Here is a 20,786-nt window from a genome sequence, read left to right as displayed (position 1 = left end):
AAGAAGCAAAATTATTGCTTCTTTTTGATTTTTTACTAATATTATTTTTCGTTCCTTTTTTTGTATAACTACATATATATATTTTGATTAAAACTCTAATCACTTAAAATAATTAAACTGTTATTTGCCTATTATATTCTTTTCATTTATATAACCTTTTTTATTTATAAAAAAGAAAATTTTGTTATATTTTTTAGACCTCTAATTTTTCTTATTAAAAATATCTCAAAAGAAAAAAAAATAAATAGAAAAAAAATAAAATAAATAATATAAAAATAAATAATATATATATATACAGTAAGTATACTGCTTATTGTATTATATTTTTCCAATTATTTCCATAATGTCTAAAAACTTTAATACTTCTATTGAATTATTTGATTTATTCTGACATAATTCAGAATTTAAAATAATAGCTCTTACTAAATCAGATAAATAAATATATTTAAAATTTAATGGAAGAAAATCACTAAATATTTTGTATAGGATATCTTTAATTTTTTTTTGATAGTTCCTTTTTTTATGATCGTCATGAATTATGTAAAATGGACAATAAATAGAAACCCTGTTTTTAAACTGAGAGTTTTTGAATATATTTACAACTAAATTATAATTACTTAAGCATAAGATATTTATATGATCTACATTAATAATTTTATTTAAATTTAATAGGGTTGTCAATTCTTCTTTATTATTATCATAAATAAAAAAGCTCACTAAATTATTTTTATTTTTAATATTATTTAATTCATTATTTGACGAACCAATTTCTTTTTCTATTTTCTTATCCTGGGAGCTTTCACTTATTTCTAATTGTTCTTCCTTTTTCTTTTTTACATTTTCTACTAAATTATAGTTATCATCATTATTTACATATATTTTATTTTTATTAGAAAAAATTTTGTCAGAACTATTATCAGTTAATTTTCTCTGTTTTAATTTATCAATCAAATTGTTATCTGAATAATATACTAATTTATTTCCACAAATATTTTTATAATTTAATTTAGAAAAATTTTCATTAATATATATTTCTTTACATAATAATGATAATTCAAGATATGATATTATCTGTGTATGATAATTATTATTTTTCAAATATTTATCAAAAATAACGAATTTATAAGGTTTAAAAGCAGCCATTAATAAAAGTTATAAAATTAAAAAAAAAAAAAAAAAAAGGAAAGATATATTACATAATTTAAAAATTCTTTAATGAATTTTATTTTTAATTAATAAAAATTATACAATTCATATTTTTCTTTTTTTTTTTTCTTTTTTTCTTAAAGTATTATTTAACATTATTAAAAATAAGAAAAATGAGATATATTGAGAAATATACGATGCATATATAGCAACATAGATTAAGTACTTAAAAAAAACCAAAACATATTATAAAAAAAATATAATAAAAGTTGTTTTAGAGTATATATATGTAATTTAAAATTAATTTTTTTTTTTTTTTTCTTTTTGTAAAAGAGATGCTAAATAATGCATATTATTTATAAAAATTGTTATTTTTTATTTATTTTTTTTTTTTTAATTGGATTATAATAAAAGTATAAAAATGTAATAACACATGTTCTAATTATTGGAGTTCTTTTATTATTTATTAAATACAAAAATGATAAAAAAAATAAGAAAATATAATATTTTTTTTATATCGTATAAAAGAGGAATTCTTACACTAAATGATATAGACGTAACAAAATTATCTACAAAATGTTTAGGTAATTATGCATTTGATATTTTGAGATTATCTAAGGAAAATAAAGAATTATATGAAAACTTTAAGAATAGAGTAAATAGTGATATAAATTTGCTAGATGCGAAAGATTGTTATAGAATATTGAAGTCATTAGAAATAAGTAAAATGCTGAATGAGGAAGATTTACTAAAGAATATTTTAAAACAAATATCAGTACAAACTTGTAGTTATTCTGTGAAGGAAATATGTGATATATGTTTTTTATGTTCCAAATTAAACTTAATTTATATTCCATTGTTTGCATCTCTATCTGTTTCGTTTTTAAATAAAATAAATTTAGCTACCCCAGAAAATTTATCAACTATTTGTTTAAGCTTTTGTAAAATTCAGATAAAAGATATAAATTTATTCAACAGAATAGCAGTTGCAACATTAAATTTATTGCACTTATTTGACATAGAAAGTTTAATAAATGTGCTGATTTCATTTAGTTATTTAGATATAAAAAAGGAACTTCTATTATATTCATCTGTTGATATTTTCATTAAGTATCAAAATAAATTAGATGCAAACCAGCTAGTAAAAGTAGCGTATATTTATTCAAAATTCAATATAATAAATAGTGATTTAAATTCAATGCTTCAAGATAAATTACCCCCATATATCTCTTCTTTAAACAATATACAATTGTCCGAATTAATAATTTCTTTAAATAAATTGTGCATTAACTATTATCCAATAAATAAATTTTTTACCAATGTAAACTTGTTAAATTTAAAATTTGCTATAGCAATAAAAGTTATAAATGCCTTATCTCAATTGAACAGTATTAATATAGAATTCAAATATGATGAAATATTATTTTGTATTAATAATTTTATTTTTATTCATGGTAATATTAAAAACTTGAATGAGAAGATGCATAAAGACCTTCTAAAACATTTTAACTTGTCATATAATATAAAAAATATTAACAATAATATTTTTAAAGGTAAATTTGATACAAATAATTCTCATAAGTGGAAAAATTTAAATAACAACAATTTATCTGATAATGATTTAATATATAATAATTTTTCTGAAAATGATTTAATATATAATAATTTATCTGATAATGATTTAATATATAACAATTTATTTGATGATAATTTAAATAGTGACAATTTATCTGATAATAATTTAATATATAACAATTCACTTTACAATGATTCATTTGTCAATAAAGTTAATTCTAATCATCTTAGTGAAAATATCATTAAAATATATTATTATCATTTTAATTTAAAATATAAATTAAAACCAGATTCTATTTGTTTCTTGAGTGTTGATATATTTGAATCTTTATGTAATTTTTTAGTAAAAAATAATATTATAGATTTTGAAGAGAAGTTAAAATTATATTTAAATTATATAAGTAAAGAAATAATATTTTTAAAAGACTATATTAATTTTGATTGTTTAATAAAAATTTTCTCCTCTTTATTAAAAACTCCTATAATATGGAACTGGCATTTTTTAGATTTTAATTTAATCAATTCATCTAAAGAGAAATTTTTATTTTATGTAGATGGACAAAGTAACTTTTACGAAGAATTATTAAAAAGATATTTGGTTATTTTCAGCACTTCTGATAATCCAGATAATCATAGTACGATAATATGTTCAATAGTTAATTTATTTAAAATAAATGAAAAAAAAAAATATAACATTTTATTTGAAAAGTGTTTAGAACACTACTCTTTAATAAATCAAAAAAATAAAAATAAAAATGGAAGTTATATATTAGAACAGCATATCATATATAATTACATAGACTATCATTATAAAAATATTCAATTATGGAATATCAGTAAATATAATTGCATGTTTGACTTAAGTAATAAATGTGATGATTTCAGTAATTCTAGTGATTTTACTAATTATAATTATTTTAATAGAGATAATATTTTATATGGTTTAAAAAATGTCATACCTAATAAAATATTACCATTAGAATTGTATAATATCATTTATAATTTTACAAAAAATATAAAAATTAATTTTAGAGATAATATTTTTTATATTTCATTATTAGAATGCGATAATTATATAGCTTATCTATTTTTACAGCCAGAAGATTATTTTTATTCTTCTAATGAACATAAAGAAATAAACTTTATTAATAAAATAATAAGAAAAAATAAAGATAAGAGAAATCAAAAAAATTCGATAATTTTAATTAGTGATATTTCATATAATCCATATGAAACTTTTTATCATGATAATTATTTCATTAAATCAGAAGCATTAATTAAAATAAATTATTTATTAATAAAAGGTTATAATATAGTTGCAATTCCCTTTTATACTTGGAGATGTATGAGTTATGAGGATAAACATAAAAGTATTCATACTCTTCGGGAAAATATTTTGAATAGCTAAATTAAAAAAATCCAATAAAGATTGATATCTAAATAAAAATTGTGATTTATTCCAATATTAGAAGATAAATTAAAATGAAATAAATTTTCATTTGCATATAAATATTTGTAAGTTTAAATCTTTTGATACATATTTGCTTAATCTTTCACTTTTTTATTTTTTTACATCTTTATTTTTTTCTTCTTTTTATTCTTTTTTTTTTTTTTGTTTTTTTGTATATACACTATTAATCATATATATATGTAGTACCTTTTAAAGTTTTTATTTGTTTCTTATCTCTTTCAATTCTTGATATTTATTGTATACAATTTTTATAAAGCATTATTATCATTTCCATTTCTAGTCATTTTCGAAAATTTGTCTTTTTTGTTTTTTTAAATAATTAATAATTTTTTTAATACTTTTAATTATATGTTTTTATTAATTTTTTATTTATTTTTGTGTAAAACATTATAATTATTTTTTTTTTTATTTCTTTTTTCTTCTTATTTTTGAAATGAATAATCATATTTTAATATATCTAATTTTCCTTTTTCTTTATAAAATTACTGAAACAGTTTTGAGAAGGAAGGATGAATTAACATTTGTCAATGGAAAATTAGAAGAAAATAAAAATTTTAATATAAATTTATGTAAAGCAAAAAAAAAAAAAATATATATATAGAATAAATATAATAAAATATAAATATCCTATTTAAGAAATCGAAGAATATTCATTGTTATTTTTATTTTTATATTTATTATTATTTATTAATATAATTTTTTATTCATATATAACAAAAAATATTTTATGAAATTTTTAATTACTTAAGCATATGATAATGATAAGCAAAAGATCAATTTAGAATTTGACAGCAAAAATGATAAATTAGATACTCCTTTGATTATATTGCTACCTACAGTAAAAACATATATTTAATGAAAATTTATGTTTTTATAACAAAGACAACTCTTTTAAAAAATTTTCAATTATGCCTCTAAGTTTATAAAAATAAATTTTTAATAAAACCAAAATATTTTCTCATATTACATTACTATTTTTTTCTAATGCAATTTTTTTTTTTTTGTTCTAAAATTATAGGATAAAATTTCACCTAGTGAATTATATGGAAAATATTTAAAAGAAACAGAAAACCCTGAACACATTTGTAATTATTTATTTTATTTTTTATTTTTTTTGATAACTAAATATATTTAAATTAATTCATTAAAAAGAAAAAAATAATAAATAAATAAAAATAAACATTTTTTTCTTGTATTTGTTCTCTTATTTAAATAAAAATTCTTTTTTTTTTAACAGCAATTAAAAATCTTTTGAATAATATAGTGAATACTTTTGAACCGGTACGTAAAAAAAAGAAAAAGTCATAAAAATAAATTTTTCTTTTTAATTTAATAAATATTTCTATAAGAAACACATCTTTTCTTTTTAGATTGAACAAAAAAAATTTTTAAATAAAGTAATATATAAACAAAAATTTAATAAGATTAAATGTGTATGTATTAAAATTTCCATCTTTTATATTTCAGTTTTCAGATGAAATTAACACTCATATTAACTTTTACAAAAGCTTTTCTATATAAAAAAAAATAAAGTAAAATTAACATGAAATATTATTTTTTCCTTCTTTTTACCTTTATACATATTTTTTAATAACTAAAAAAAAGTAGATTATTTTTTTTATGTTTTTTTTTTTTTTCGAAGCTATAGGATGTTCTTTTGGCTCTTTAAGAATATAAAATAAATGTAATAAAAATTTTCAATTTATCAAAGAGAAAAATTATGTATATTTAATAAATAACCTTAAAAATGATGTAAATGGCTTTTTTTGTTAATTCTTTATTTTATATCTTATAAGAGATGCAAATACTATAATTTTTTATAATTAAATAAATTTTATATCATTTACATTTGTGTAATTTACGAAATTTCATAAAACACCAATATATTTTACTACAAAATACTTCTCATATAGAGAAAAACATATTTATTTATTTATTTAAAATAAAATTATTTTTATGAGATATTTCCTATTTCAAAAGTTACAAGGGATTAAGCTTTTGATTTGTTTATTAGGAAATATATATATACATATTATACATACAAAAAAAATAAAAGCTAAATATAGAAAATATACAAAACGTTATGAGTGATAAAAATGTTTATTATATAATGAGATAAATATCATTTTAATAGATTGTTTTATATATATTTCTATATTTTTAATTATTTATTTATTTTTTTATAAAAAAAAAGGAGAAATGTATAAATTTTATTTTTACAACTAGTAAAATATTAATTTTTAAAAAATAAGATAGAACCTCATAAAGATAAATTAATAGAAGCATTTTGATATTAAAAAAAAAAAAAAAAAAATGTATGTACATTTTACGCACGAGTAAAATAGCAATTATTTTCTTTACATTAAAAAAAAAAAAAAAGAAATTTTGATACTCAATTAAAAAAAAATAAAGAATACAGTAATTTTTTAATATAAAAAATATGTATTTATATATGATTATATTATATGTATATATATTTTCCTTTCATTTTATTTTATTTTATTTTATCCCTTTTAACTATATAAAATAAAAAATATATATATTAACAAAAAAAATCAACAACTCTAATTTTCAATATTTATAATTTATTTTGTATCAAATATATTACATGCAAGTAATTATTTATTTTTTTGTTTTTTTTTCCCCTTCATTTATATATTGTTATTAATTACATAATTTTTTTTTTTTAAATATTTTATTTCAATTTTTTTTTTTTTCTTTAATGTATATATATATATATATATATATATGTACAATTATATATAAAGGTTTTTATTTTATAATATATATATTATAATTAAAAAAGAAAATATTTTTGTTAATACTTAAAATTCAATAAATATTTATTTTATTTTTTTCTTATTTTTATAATATATAAATAAATAAATAAATATATATATATATATATATATATATATATATATATACATATACATATATAATTCATTGTGTTATAAAAAATGGGAAGCGGAGAAGAAGTATCGCAAGAAAGAACTGAAAATTCTATTCAAGTAATAATTTCTTTAATTTACAAAATAAAATTATATATTTAAAAAATAATAATAAATTTCCTTTTTTAATATATTTTATTATATTTATATATTATTATAGTTCTCATGTATATATATTCAGTTGTTATTTTGTTTATTTTTAATGTTTTTTTTTGTTCTATATATCCCATTTTTATTTTTATTATTATTTAGTTTTATCATCTATATCTTTGTTTTTTTATAGTTTTTATATAAATTATGTAATAATATCTGTTTTATTTTATTTACTTTTTTTTTTTTATGTTTTATGTAAGATACTATTTTAAAATTTATATATAAAAAATATACTTCAAGTTTAAATAAATAAAAGCATATCTTAATAATACCTTTTTGTAGAAAAACATAAATTTGATTACATTTTATTTTTTTCTTAACTCAGGTTTCAATGACAAAGAAGCCAACATTTTATGCAAGAATTGGAAAGAGAATGTTTACAGGAAATGAAGAAAAAAATCCTTTTGATGAAGTTATTATAACTGGTTTAGGCAGTGCAACTAAAATTGCTATCGGTGCTGCTTCAATCATGGAAAAAGAAGATATAGGTATTTTTAATGTGCATATATATATATTCTTATGCTTTTTTTTTTTTATTTAAATTTTGAATATAGCTTAATACATATATATATATATATCATTATTATTTTTCTTTTAGGTCAAATTACAAAAGTTCAAACAGCATATTTTAGCTCTGACAGAATAAATAGAAGAATACCAAAAATTACGATCGTTTTAAAAAGGCATCCAGATTTTGTTGCAAATTGAAGAAAAAAAAAAAATATATACTCACACAAACATATTTATATATTTATATTAATACATATTTAACTTCAAAAATGAAATATAAAAATAAATATTCATTGAAAAATATAGTGAGATTTTATATACATGTTAATGTGAATAAAATACAAAAAAAAAAAAAAAAATTGTATAAAAATTAAAAAAAAAGTGTAATGTTTACAGTAAAATAATATATAAAACTTTATTTTTTATTATTTCATGTAATGAAATTATATATATATTTATTTATATTTTATAAATAAGAGTTTAATATTAAATAAATAATTTAGAGCAAATATAATAATTAAAAAAAAAAAAAAAAATAATAATAAAATAATAAAATAAGAGGATCAAAGCATTTTTTATATACTCAAAAGATTATAATTTTTTAATAACTTCATGTTTTATATGTATTTATATATATATATATACATGTGTGTGTATATTTTTTTTTCTTTTTTCAATATTTTAATAATATTTACTTTATGAATGCTTTTAATTTGATTGGTCTAAAAAGTTTATGCCGTTTATACATAAGAAAAAAAAAAAATTTTGAAAAACATTTGATAAAATAAAAAAAAAAAAAAGATATAAATTTATAAAAATTATTTATTTTTTAATTCATTTTAGAAAAAAACGTCGAATAAATATTTTCTTTATTATTAATAATATTTTGAAAATTTAAAAAAAAAAAATAATAAGTAAAAGAAAGACAGAACTATAAAATGAATTTTCCATTTTATTTATTTTTTTAAAACTTATATTTTTTTATACATAAAAAGGATACAATATTTTGAAAGAAAAAAGAATATATATAAGTGATATGAATTAACTATAATAAAGTTATTAATTAAAAAACCGGTAACATATTTAAAAATATTTGAAATTTAATAAAACTCAAAGCATCAAGTTTTTTTATTGTAATATATTTATTTGCCTTTTAAATAAAAATACTCTTTATTAACATATTTATTAATCCCTTTTATATATTTGTAAAAAAAAAAAATTCTCAAAAATTTTAAAAATCATTTGTAAATTTATATGAAAATAAGAAAAAGCAAGATATTTAAAAGAAAAGAAAATTTTTACAAAAATTTTTGAGTTATAATTATTTGGATAAATTAATAGTTTTATTTATTATATATATATCTTGTTTTAGAACTTTTTAATATTTCGGTTGAACATTATTTAGAGAAAAGTCTATTAACTTTGAAATGTAGTTTATTGATCTTAACATTTATTAAAAATATTTTATCTAATTAATACATAATGTGCTCAATTTATTTAATCTTTTTTTCTTTTATAATTCACTTTTTATGAGCAAGCAATTTTTTTATCGTTATTTAGAATTTTATAGTATATTTTTTTTTTTTTTGTAGATACATTAATTAATATAAAATATAAAACTATAAAATATATATAAAAAAAATAAGTAAAAATAATATTTATGGCAATTGTAAATATTTTTACAAACCTATTTATTTTTATTTGATTCTAATCATGATGTAAATAGGAAAAAATTTAATTTTTGAATAAAGTTTTTATATTGCTATTCAAGGTTTGTATGGTTCTTATTGTAAGGCATTTTATAATTATAATATTTTTAATAACATAAATATATATATTCTTTAAACTTTTTTTCCTTAAGAATTTAGATTAAAACCAAAAGGGAAATGAGTTAAGCATTACATATTAATAAAACAAAACTAATATATAACAAAAGAATAGAATTCTTTCAAATTTACATGATTAATATATAATAATTTTACCTTTATATTATTTTAATTAAATTAGGTTATTATTATATTAAAATCATTTCTTCTTTATAAATACTTTAAAAAAAAAAAAAGAAAAAGTATTTTGGGGGGTATAAAATATATACAATTAGTATTGTTTGTACAAATAAACAACGAAAAAGCAATTTTACAGAAAAAGAGTTACAATTAAACTATTAAATTGTATATATATATTACTATACTTTTTTTTTTTTACATTGCATTTCTATAAGAATTTTACTTATTTGCTTGATTTAATAAATATATTTTTACATTTTTAAGCTAAATAAATAAGTGATACTTAATTATAATACATAATAAAAGTGTGTACTAAGTAACACACAATTTTTGTTTTTATCGTTATAACTGAATTCGAATGTTTTAAAAAAAAAAAAAAAAAATTCAAATTTTTTGAAAAGCTCAAGTTTTATACAAAAATGTAAAAAATTACATTTTTTGTTCTATTATAAATTTTATGAAAATAGCAATAAAAAACAAATATTATGAAATTAAATTGAAGAAAAAATCAGTTCTTGTATATATGTCCTTTGTTTAATAATAAGAGTTATTTTAAAATATATATTTTAATATTTAAAATGAAATATAATACATTAATATTTTAATTTCAATGAATCATTCATAAATTAAAATGAATAAAACCTTTAAAATTTACAAATTATAGAAAATTTATCCTTTTTCTTTTATATAAGAAAAATAATTGAAATAAAATATATTAAAAAAAAAAATTACATTGTAAGAAAGTAGAAAAAATTTAAATAAATACATATATATATATGAATTTGTAAAAGATAATAACAGAAAATAATAAAATGATTTTATATTTACATTTTTATTATTATTTTAATTATTATTTATAAAAACTATTATATATGTACATTTTCATTATACTTTATTAAATTATTTAAATTTATTATATTTCAGTAAAAAGAGAGAAATATTTTTAAGCTTATGTAGAATACATGTAAATTTTTTTTTTTTTTTTGGAAAAAAACTAAGTTTCTTTTTATATTACTTCTCTCACAAATTTTTTTTCTTTTTTTTTTTGTTCTTAAAAGAATTATTATATTTGAAAAATATATACTTGAAAATGAATTATATTAAAATTCTAGACTAATTTATAGAAATACAAATTATATAAGAGAATATGTAAAATTTTAAATATTTTTCTAAGTTATTTTTTATATTTTGATAATATCTTGTAATTTTTTTATGTGATATTTGAAGACTTGTATAAAATCTATCTTGTGTTAAATTTTTTTTTTTTCTTTTTTTGTAATGATGTAATTTGTATAAAAAATTAAGTGATACATATCTTTTTTATATAAATTTTTTCTCTTTTAATAATTTTTTCTAAATTTACTTAATTCTTTTTTTATTATATTTTGTGACTGCAATATTTTTCTTTTTTATGTGGAGGCTTTTTTTTTTTTGTTATTAATATTTATACTAAGCAAAAGTTAATTTTATAATTTTACACATCAGAAAAATTAATAAATAATAATATATATTAGTACACTAATATTAAAAGAAAAAAACATTTGAAAGAAAATTTTTAAGAAATGAATGAAGAAAAGACTGATGAAAATAAAAATAATTCCGTAAAAACAAATGAAAAGAAAAGAAATAATAAGTTGTCTTCCTCGGCTCAAAAATTACTAGAAAAGAATTGTAAAAATAAAAATATATATATATTTATGTATCTCTTTTTTGTTTATATAAAAATTATGTTACCTTAAAGTTTTATCTTTTTAATCTAAAAAGATAAAAAATCTCCTTAATGGATAAAAATTTGTCTTTTTTATCTATAAAGATATGTAATCTTATTTTTTAAAAAGTTTTATTAATAAATTATAATACAAAATTACTTTAAATTTTTTTTTTTTAATTATTTAAAGTGAAACTCCTTAAATATTTATAATTTTATTTATTCAATTTTAATGTAATTTATAATTCATTTTTTACGTTGTAACATATATTTAAAATTTTTTTTTTTATTCTTAGCTTTAAAATTACAAGAATTAATTGAAGAAAGTTATAAAAATTGTATAAAAAAAAGTGATAGAGATCAATTCAGGCAATATACACCTAGAATGTTATGGGGGAATCCATGTAAATATTTTCCTACTACTCCATTATCTGGATTTCAAAGGTTTTCATAATAAATAAATTAGCATTTTTTAAATTTTATCACTTAATGTTTTACTTTGTACATTTTTTTAATATCTATATATATATATTTTTTTTTAGCCCTCAATTATTTGAAAAATTTCACTTAGATACCTTATTTTTTATATTTTATTATCAACCGGTAATATTTTAGATAAATATCAAATAAACATATATAGATTTATATATTCATTTATACTTTTATTTGGATTTTTTTTAGGGGACCTATCAGCAACATTTAGCAGCTAAAGAATTAAAAAAAAAGTCATGGAAATATCACAAAAAATATACAACTTGGTTTTTGCCTTACGATAATAATGTTAGAGTTGTAAATGATAAAATGGAACAAGGCAACTATTTATCATTTGATTATGAATCAAGTAATATGAATCTATATATATATATATATTCTAAATATCATAAGTATAAAATTATTAAATACAAATTATATTTTATTTATTTTTTTTTTAGCTTGGTCTAAACAACTTAAAAAAGATTTTTCTTTTGAATACATATACTTAGAGGATGAAATAGCTGTCTAATATTTATTTTTTATCTGCATGCGTATATAAAACCTAAAAAAATACAAAATATTATTTTTTTTTTTTTTTTTTTTTTTATCTTTTTCTAATGCAATTTTTTTTTTCTCTTTTAAAGGTGAAATATAAAGGAGTCTATTAATTTATATGTTTTTTTTTTTTTCCCTTAAAATTTAGAATATTAAAATCTTGATGCAGTTTTTAATTTTATTATATGTCAATTTACATCTATTTTTTTTTAAAATTTATTTTTATTGATTTTCATTTATTTTAATTTATAATTTTTTTATATGATGAAATTAAAAGAAAATAATGAAAAAAAAAAAGTAAATTAAAAGAAATTATAGCAATTAAAATTCTCTATTACATCTTAAGGAGAAAAAAAAACATAATATTAAATTGGAATATATATATATAATGACTAGAATAATATTATTGTTGCAATATTTATTTTATTTTATTTTTTTTTATAATTTAAAATACTTTTAAAAAAATTTAAATATAAATAAATTAAAATTAATCCAAAATAAATTTTTTTTTTAAAACGCTGCAGTATGATAATATTAAAATTCTTTTGATTTCTATTAAAAATGTTACATAAATAATTTATATATACTTGAAAAAAGTGTATAATTACATATATAAGAAATATTTATTTATTTTTTTTAAATGTCAAGAATTTGAAAAATAAAAATCATTCACTAATTCCTTTTTTTTTCTCTCTCTCAATATTCTATAGAAAATTTTGTGAATTTAAGATTCAAGTTAATGAACTTTTTTTTTGTTTTTATAATATAATGCTATATAAGAACTTTTAAGTTGTAGAAAAAAACAAGTGTGCATTTAATCAGCAATGCATGCATAATATAATATCCAATACATCTTAGTTTTCACTTTTCCTATTTTTTGCTATTTTTTTTTTTTTTACTAAGAAATATTCTTAATTAAAGTTTTTTTTTTTTTTTATCATTTTACTATCATAGAAAGCTTAATTTTAATATTATTCAAATTTATTTGCATGCATATAGATATATGCTATATTATGACAAATTAAAAACATAAAGCAACAATTTCTTAATCTGAGAATAATTTTTCTTTTTGTTACCATTTTTTTCCACAATTTATTTTTTTTTCTTGTAAAATTGCAAATTAAAAAAAAATAAATAAAAAGGATTATTTGTACTCTGAATATCTTTATTAATATAATTAACTTTTTTTTTTAGCAGAAAACGCAAAAATTTTTTTTTTTTTAGTTGTCCTTTTGACCAATTTATAATTTCTTGTCTATCAAACATTATGACTATCATATAATACAAAAATATTTTAAATATTATACATAATAAAATTAAAATTATGAATTGTATAATTAGAATTATTTTTTATTTTACTTTTTAATAATATATCAAGCACATACGTGAGTATGACTGCAACGATTTTATCATAATATATATTCTTAATTTTTTTTTGTTTCCCTTTAAACTTTCAAAAAAAAAAAATTGTTACTCCTTTTTATTATTTAAAATATATCTATAGCATATATAAGAATGGGAAAAAATTCAAAAAAAAGTGTCAGAGAGAAAAAAAAAAGAGATGAAAAAGATAGTAACTCTAAAAAAAAATCTAAAGTGAATTCAAGAGAAGAAATAGGAAAATCATCGAAAGATAATAACAAAGAAAATGAAAAAGTTCATAAAAGTGATTCAGCTAAAGAAAGTAAAGTTCCTAAGAGGAATAAAAACGAAACTGAAATCAATAAAAAGCCTGATACAATAAATAAAGTAAACGGCAGTCATCGTGGTAATACTTGTTTTCTTTGTTTTTGCTGTGGAGGAAATGAAGATGAAAAATTGAATGAATTAATACTGGAAGAAGAGAAACTAAGAGAAAAAGAAAGGAAAAGGAAAGAAAAAGAAGAAGAAAGAATAAAAAGAGAAGAAGAAAAAAAAGAAAAAAAAAAAAGAGAAGAAGAAGAAGAAAGGGAAAGAGAACGATTAATATTAGAAGAACAAGAAAATGAAAGACTAAGATTATTAGAAGAAAAAGAAAAATTAAGGTTATTAGAGGAAGAGAAACAAAAACAGTTAGAAGAAGAAAAAAAAACAAAAAAAGATACAATATTAAAAAAGAAAGAAATTAAACCAAAAATATTTGCAAAAAAAAAAGCAAAATTAAATTTTATTGGAGCAGCATCAGCACCTAATCCCCCTCCAGAATCTGCTTGTGTTGGTGATCCTCCTGAAGTAAAAGAAACTTCTGTTTCCATACAAGAAGGGGTTTATCTTATTTACAATCCAGAAAATGATGGACAATTAGAATTACATTATTCTAAAACTGGAAAAAAAGGGAAAGGTGTCTTAGCTTATATTCATTCTAAAACAATACCAGACTTTTACTTTGAAAAAAATAAAGGTAGAGAAATTATATTTACAGAAGTATCTAAAAAAATGCAAAGTATTTATATAAATGATCTAAAACCATACTACGAATGCTATATTGAATTTATAAAGATGAAAAAAAAATTCAATGGAGTTCTATATTTTTTGCCTGCCTTTGATGAGCAACCCCCCCCCAAACTGGATATTGTTTTTTTTGACAGTAAAGCAAAAAAGGTAAAATACGAGAAATTACTTATAAAAAAACATAAATCTTATATATATTTTTATATTACTTTTTTTTTTTTTTATATAAATTAATTTTTTAAATTATATTAACTTTATTTCTTATATGCGTACTATTTTTTTTTTTTAGTTAAATTTCGTACCTGTAGAAAAAGCAGTAGAATTTAAAGGAGATTACCTATTTATAATCCAGAAAGGGTTAGAAATATTCAAGAAAGAAATAAATGTTGAATCACTCTTTTCTTATATAAATAGCTACGGAGCTTTATTAAGTTTATCTTGAAGTATATTTAATTTGTTATATTAATCATTTAGACACTTTTTATTTTTGTTTTCCTTTATATAAATTAGAAAAAATCAATCGTATTATAAAAATTTTTATTATTTATTTTTTTTTCTGATTGTTATTTTTTTAATAAATTTATTACCTAAGTGAAAAGTAGGAATTATATTTTTTCTTTTAATTTTGTCTATATTTTAAACTAATTCATATAACTTTAATTATACATCATACTTATTTAATTTTAGTTACATAAATTTTGTAGCAATTAAAGCAGTATTTTAAGTATTAAAATAATTTTTTTTTTTTTTTTTTCATTCAAAAAGTATTTTAAATTAAATTTTCAAAAAAAAAAAAAAAAAGTTTAAATTTTTTAATGAATAAAGTTAGAATAATAAAAATTTTAAGAAAGATATAATATATTTTTCAGGTGCGAATATATATAAAAAAAAAAAGCAGTATAGTAATATTTATAACAATAATGTTACCTTATTGAAAATCGTAGTGAACGTCAAAATGCTCATAATCATCCACGTGATTGTATTGATCTATTTCTTTTTTATTTAGTCTTCTTTTCTTTTTTAATTTTAGCTTCTGGTTAAATTTATAAAAATTTTGTAATTTGAATTTTTCTCCTTCTTGCAAAGCATCTCCAAATTCTTCTCCATATTTCCTGTTCGTCCACAAAGGTTTATACAAAGAAATTAAAGCAGGAAATTTTTTTCTTTCGTCTTGTAATTCATAACACTGATATTTATCTTCAACCGGGTCCTCACAGGACTGATGGGTCCTTCCTTCTCCTCTAATTTCAGTCATAAAATAATGATACATTTCTGCCATTTCATCAATAGACATTTTCAAAGAATATGATTCATGTTGCTGTTTTACTGCAAATACACACATATTTAAAACAACAGTTTTGTTTTTGATTTCTTTTTCACTGCATTTATGATTTCCACCTCCAATATAATCAATTGGCTCATTTCTATCAAGATAATAAGTATGGTAGTCTGGGTCATTGTTAGGATCCAAAATATAATCAAGTAAAATTTCTTTTGCCCTAAATAGAGCATGTTCATTAATTAATTTAATTTGCTTTGATCCGTATTTTTTTCTGCTAGATATCCCAAATAATTCTGTTTTTATCTTATCAATTTTAGGATCATTTTTATCACATTCATGCCACTCTAAAATTAATTTTTTTGTTATTTTATAATATTTAATTCTATTCCAATTAGGATCTTCAAAATATCCTCCAAAAAATCCTCTCGCAGAAAGTTCCCATTCTAATTTAGGTTCAGGTATAAAAAAACAGGGTCCCCTATATCCATAAGGAATAACATGATTCTCGTGAGCTTTGTGACTCCAAGGATAAATTAAATTTGATAAATCTTTTGAAAGAACTGGTTCTCTCCATGCAGTATTTAATTGTGTAGTTTCTTTTGCACAATAGTAATTCCAATTACCCCATTGTCTATTTTCTAAATCTTCTTCAGTTTCTAAAAAAGTTTGGTCTTGATTCCCATCTGGATCTAAATCAAATCTAATTAATTCATCTTGATTAAATTTTCTCCATTCTACTCCATGGTCTAAATGATATGGGATTTCTTTATATCTTGGTCTATCTACTCCTCCTTCTAATTTCAGACCTTTTCCATCATAATTTTCTAATCCTCCTTCTATTTTTCCACATGCTTTTCTTGAATCTCTATTATAATCCAAATATGCCCATTCAGATTTTAAAAAATTATAATAAGGGCTTTGTTCACAGGTAATAGTTTCATGAAATGGGATACTAATTTCCCAAGGATAATTTTTTATTGGGTCACTTAAAATTTCTTTATTTTTTTTTTCATGCATAGATCCTTTAGGGGCTAATATCATATGTAATATATCTTTTTTTTTTTTTATTTTACTCTTACTTTTTAATTTATCTTTATAATTTATTGTATAACATAATTTTGATATTTTGGATTTTTCTTTATCAAGATAAATGCATATCCTTTTTCCATTTTTTTTATCATAATTATCATTATTTATTTCACCAAATGAATACTTTTTACAAAAAATATATTTTTTTTTTTTTTTTATAATATTTTCATTTACTTTTCTATTTTTCCAGTAGTTTATGTTAAAACTTTTTTGTTTTTCATTATTTCTTTTAATATTCGTCCACTTGTAAAAACTATTATGTTCTTTTTCATACCTAAACACAGTATTTTTCTGATAAAAGGGATTGGGTATTTTATAATTTTTATTAATCATTGAAATGAGGTTTGTACAAACTCCTTTGTAGAATAGAAATAAAGGCATAATAGACAGAAAGTTTATCCATATTTTCATTTTTTTTTTTTTTTTTTCCTTCTTTTTTAAGAATACTTTAAAAGTAGATATAATTTATTCGTTTAAACATTTCCATAAAAATATATAAAGTTATCCTTATGAATCTTGAACTATTAGAAAAAGAAAAATTTAATTGGAAATATACATATATTTTTTTTTATAAAGCTACATTTCTTATTCTTTTCTTTTCTTTTTTTTTTTTTGGAATATATGCAACTATTATTATTTAAGCAATTAAAGACATTTTTCTAATTTTTATTATTTTTTTTCAATTATTATTTTTACTATTAAAAGGAAAAGGTGAAAATAATATATCATACATATTATATAATAACTATTTTTATATATTTGGAGAAATAAAATAAAATATATTTAAATTTTACAAAGTACTAACACTTTTTTTTTCATTCATTCATTCCAAACATAAGAAAAAAAAAAATAGAATATATAATATAAAAATGAAAATAATCAAGAAAGTAAGATAATGTATAATGATATATAGTAATATTACTCCTATTATTTACATTTTTTTTTTTAATACAAATTTAAAATTAATATTTTAAGTATTTATTAATTTCTAACAAAGGAATAAAATGAATATTGTTTATATTTCTTAGCATAATTTTATATTTTAATAAAAAAATATTTTTATATATGAAGAACAAAAAAATATATTTTAATTCTGTTATAATGCATTAATTAAAAAGTATGTACATACATTGTATTCGTTTTTTTTACAGTAACTAAGTATACATGTATATATATATATATATATATATATATATACAACTTAAAAATGATCTCTTTAAAAATCATTATTTTATCTCTAAATAAAACATTGTATAGTACAAATAAAAATCTTAAAATATAAATTAAAAAATATTATGGAATGATTAATTTTTTAAATAAAATACTATTAATCAAAATTTTTAGTTATTCACTAGTACAAAAAAAAAAAAAAATAAAACAAAAATCTCCACTTTCCCAAATAAAAAAAGAAAAAAAAGGAAAAACCGAAAAATAGTAATGTGAAATATAAATGGCATAAAAAAATAAAAACACAAACTCAAATATAAAAAAGACTATACAAAAAGTATAAAAGAAAAGGAAAAAAAAAGAAAAGAAATGAAAAATAAATATTAAATGAAAATGCGAAAAAATTAGTTAAATTTTTGATAAATTATATCGCAAAATGAGATTTATGTATATATAATTGTGTATTTAAAAAAAGGTAATATATAGTTAACTATAAAATAACAAAGATATTAGAAATAAAAAAAAAAAAAATAATAAAGAGCAATAAAGTTTTTAATATTTAACTAAACAATATTTAGTCATTGAACAAAAACAATATTAATAACAAAATACATAAAAAAGAAAAAAGTAAAATAAAATAATATGAAATATAATATAAAAAAAAACTATTATATAGGACAAAATATATATATATGTGTGTATATTGAAATAAACAAAAAAGAAAAAACTATTATCTTAAATATATTTACTTTAGAAGCAGCAGATCAATGCATTAAAAATAGAATAAAAAAAAATCAAGTAAAATAAAACAAAATAAATAAAAATAAATAATAAAAAAATAAAATTTAAAACATAAAAATATAGGAAACTTTATAAAATTTTTATTCCTTCAAGTCACTTATAAAAGTACCATAAGTATAATCGTCAAATAGAAATGATTGCTTTTCTAAATCTTTTCTAATTTTGCTTTTTAGAATAGTAGATGTTCTTATGCAGCTTACAATATATTGAATTTTTTGACCTGACAAAATATAAAAGAAAATTTTAAAAGAAGAAATAATTAATTAAAATATATTAGCATGATAAATATATATTCATTTAAATGTATGGAAAAATATTGAAAGTAAAAGATTTTATTACAAAAAAAAATATTTTGAAATAATTTATTTAATTATTTATAAATTTTTTTTATTATATATAATAGCATATATATCTCTTTTTAACATATAACTATTTATATTAATATCTATATATATAATTTTTCAAGAAATAAGTGATTTTCTCTTAAGCTTATATATATATATATATATATATATATATACATGTGTAAAAATAAAAGTAGTTATTTTATATAAAAAATATAGTTTTAAAAGAAATAAAAATAAAATATGAAATGATAGTTATGCATATTTTTACCAGTAAAAAGGGTTAAAACAGATTTAATAATATTTATTGTTATGATGATTTCCATAAAATAACTAAAATAAACACTTCTACTCCCATAATAATATAATTCATTATTTATTTTTTCATTTGTTATTAATGCAAATGATAATGTATGTATAACATAAACTAATAATTTTATAAAACACCAAATACTTAACATAAAAAAAAATTTTGCTGATCTTTGTAACATATTAGATTTATCATTAGAATATGCATAAAATCCTCTATAAGTTAAAATTATAACAATAATAGAATCAAAAATAGAAAAAAAAAAAATTGTTTTACTCAATATATTTATATATGGCATATAAATAACAAATAATAAATTCAAAAAAAATTCTAATAAATATATAAATATTACAGTATTCCATAATAAATATAGAAAAATTTTTGTTTTCACTGTTTTATAATTATCTATATTGAAATTTAATTTATTTATTCTCAATGCCCATTTATTTCTACTATCTTTATAAACATTACAAAGTTGTAAAAAATGGTAATTATCAGACATATTTATTTTTATTAATAAAAAAAAGAAAAAACAGAAATATACTTTTTAATATTATTTTAGATATTTAAATAAGTAATATATATCTATATTACTTTCCTTATGTATCTTTCTTTCTTTCTTTCTTTTCTCTCTCTCTTTCTATGTATATATATATATATATATATATTTATGTTTAAGTTAAGAACAACTCTCCGTCTTTTTTAATGAAAAAAAAAAAGTTAAATTTTACTTAATAATGTACTACTTTTACTCCATTAAAATTAAGAATTTTAATAGTCTTTAAAAAAATTTTAGAATGGAAAATTAGATAAA

The 20,786-nt window shown here is 17.3% G+C and overlaps 7 protein-coding genes across 7 annotated transcripts; 4 read left to right on the top strand and 3 right to left on the bottom strand.

Annotated features, from left to right (window-relative positions):
* Positions 1-318: 318 nt before the first annotated feature.
* On the bottom strand, positions 319-1,143 carry PRELSG_0804200 (conserved Plasmodium protein, unknown function; the record flags this gene model as incomplete). The annotated part of the gene is made up of 1 exon (XM_028676097.1): positions 319-1,143. The coding sequence occupies one exon, from the start codon at positions 1,141-1,143 to the stop codon at positions 319-321; it is 825 nt and encodes a 274-aa protein (XP_028532621.1).
* Positions 1,144-1,624: 481 nt separating this feature from the next.
* On the top strand, positions 1,625-4,129 carry PRELSG_0804100 (conserved Plasmodium protein, unknown function; the record flags this gene model as incomplete). The annotated part of the gene is made up of 1 exon (XM_028676096.1): positions 1,625-4,129. One exon carries the CDS (start codon positions 1,625-1,627, stop codon positions 4,127-4,129), a length of 2,505 nt encoding a protein of 834 aa, XP_028532620.1.
* Positions 4,130-7,152: 3,023 nt separating this feature from the next.
* ALBA3 (DNA/RNA-binding protein Alba 3, putative) lies at positions 7,153-8,004 on the top strand (the record flags this gene model as incomplete). Its single annotated transcript, XM_028676095.1, has 3 exons — positions 7,153-7,203; positions 7,622-7,784; positions 7,895-8,004. 3 exons carry the CDS (start codon positions 7,153-7,155, stop codon positions 8,002-8,004), a joined length of 324 nt encoding a protein of 107 aa, XP_028532619.1.
* A 3,370-nt stretch (positions 8,005-11,374) lies between these two features.
* On the top strand, positions 11,375-12,523 carry NOT5 (CCR4-NOT transcription complex subunit 5, putative; the record flags this gene model as incomplete). Its single annotated transcript, XM_028676094.1, has 5 exons — positions 11,375-11,483; positions 11,817-11,964; positions 12,063-12,123; positions 12,202-12,361; positions 12,453-12,523. 5 exons carry the CDS (start codon positions 11,375-11,377, stop codon positions 12,521-12,523), a joined length of 549 nt encoding a protein of 182 aa, XP_028532618.1.
* A 1,541-nt stretch (positions 12,524-14,064) lies between these two features.
* PRELSG_0803800 (conserved Plasmodium protein, unknown function) lies at positions 14,065-15,421 on the top strand (the record flags this gene model as incomplete). Its single annotated transcript, XM_028676093.1, has 2 exons — positions 14,065-15,129; positions 15,269-15,421. The coding sequence occupies 2 exons, from the start codon at positions 14,065-14,067 to the stop codon at positions 15,419-15,421; spliced, it is 1,218 nt and encodes a 405-aa protein (XP_028532617.1).
* A 486-nt stretch (positions 15,422-15,907) lies between these two features.
* PRELSG_0803700 (conserved Plasmodium protein, unknown function) lies at positions 15,908-17,761 on the bottom strand (the record flags this gene model as incomplete). The annotated part of the gene is made up of 1 exon (XM_028676092.1): positions 15,908-17,761. The coding sequence occupies one exon, from the start codon at positions 17,759-17,761 to the stop codon at positions 15,908-15,910; it is 1,854 nt and encodes a 617-aa protein (XP_028532616.1).
* A 1,637-nt stretch (positions 17,762-19,398) lies between these two features.
* Positions 19,399-20,474, bottom strand: PRELSG_0803600 (conserved Plasmodium protein, unknown function; the record flags this gene model as incomplete). The annotated part of the gene is made up of 2 exons (XM_028676091.1): positions 19,399-19,538; positions 19,934-20,474. The coding sequence occupies 2 exons, from the start codon at positions 20,472-20,474 to the stop codon at positions 19,399-19,401; spliced, it is 681 nt and encodes a 226-aa protein (XP_028532615.1).
* Between the last annotated feature and the right edge of the window lie 312 nt (positions 20,475-20,786).

Source organism: Plasmodium relictum, assembly GCF_900005765.1.
Source record: "Plasmodium relictum strain SGS1 genome assembly, chromosome: 8".
In the NCBI taxonomy this organism is placed as follows: Eukaryota; Apicomplexa; class Aconoidasida; order Haemosporida; family Plasmodiidae; genus Plasmodium; species Plasmodium relictum.
The sequence above is the reverse complement of the archived record's forward strand: the minus strand, read 5'-3'. Positions and strand labels throughout refer to the sequence as shown.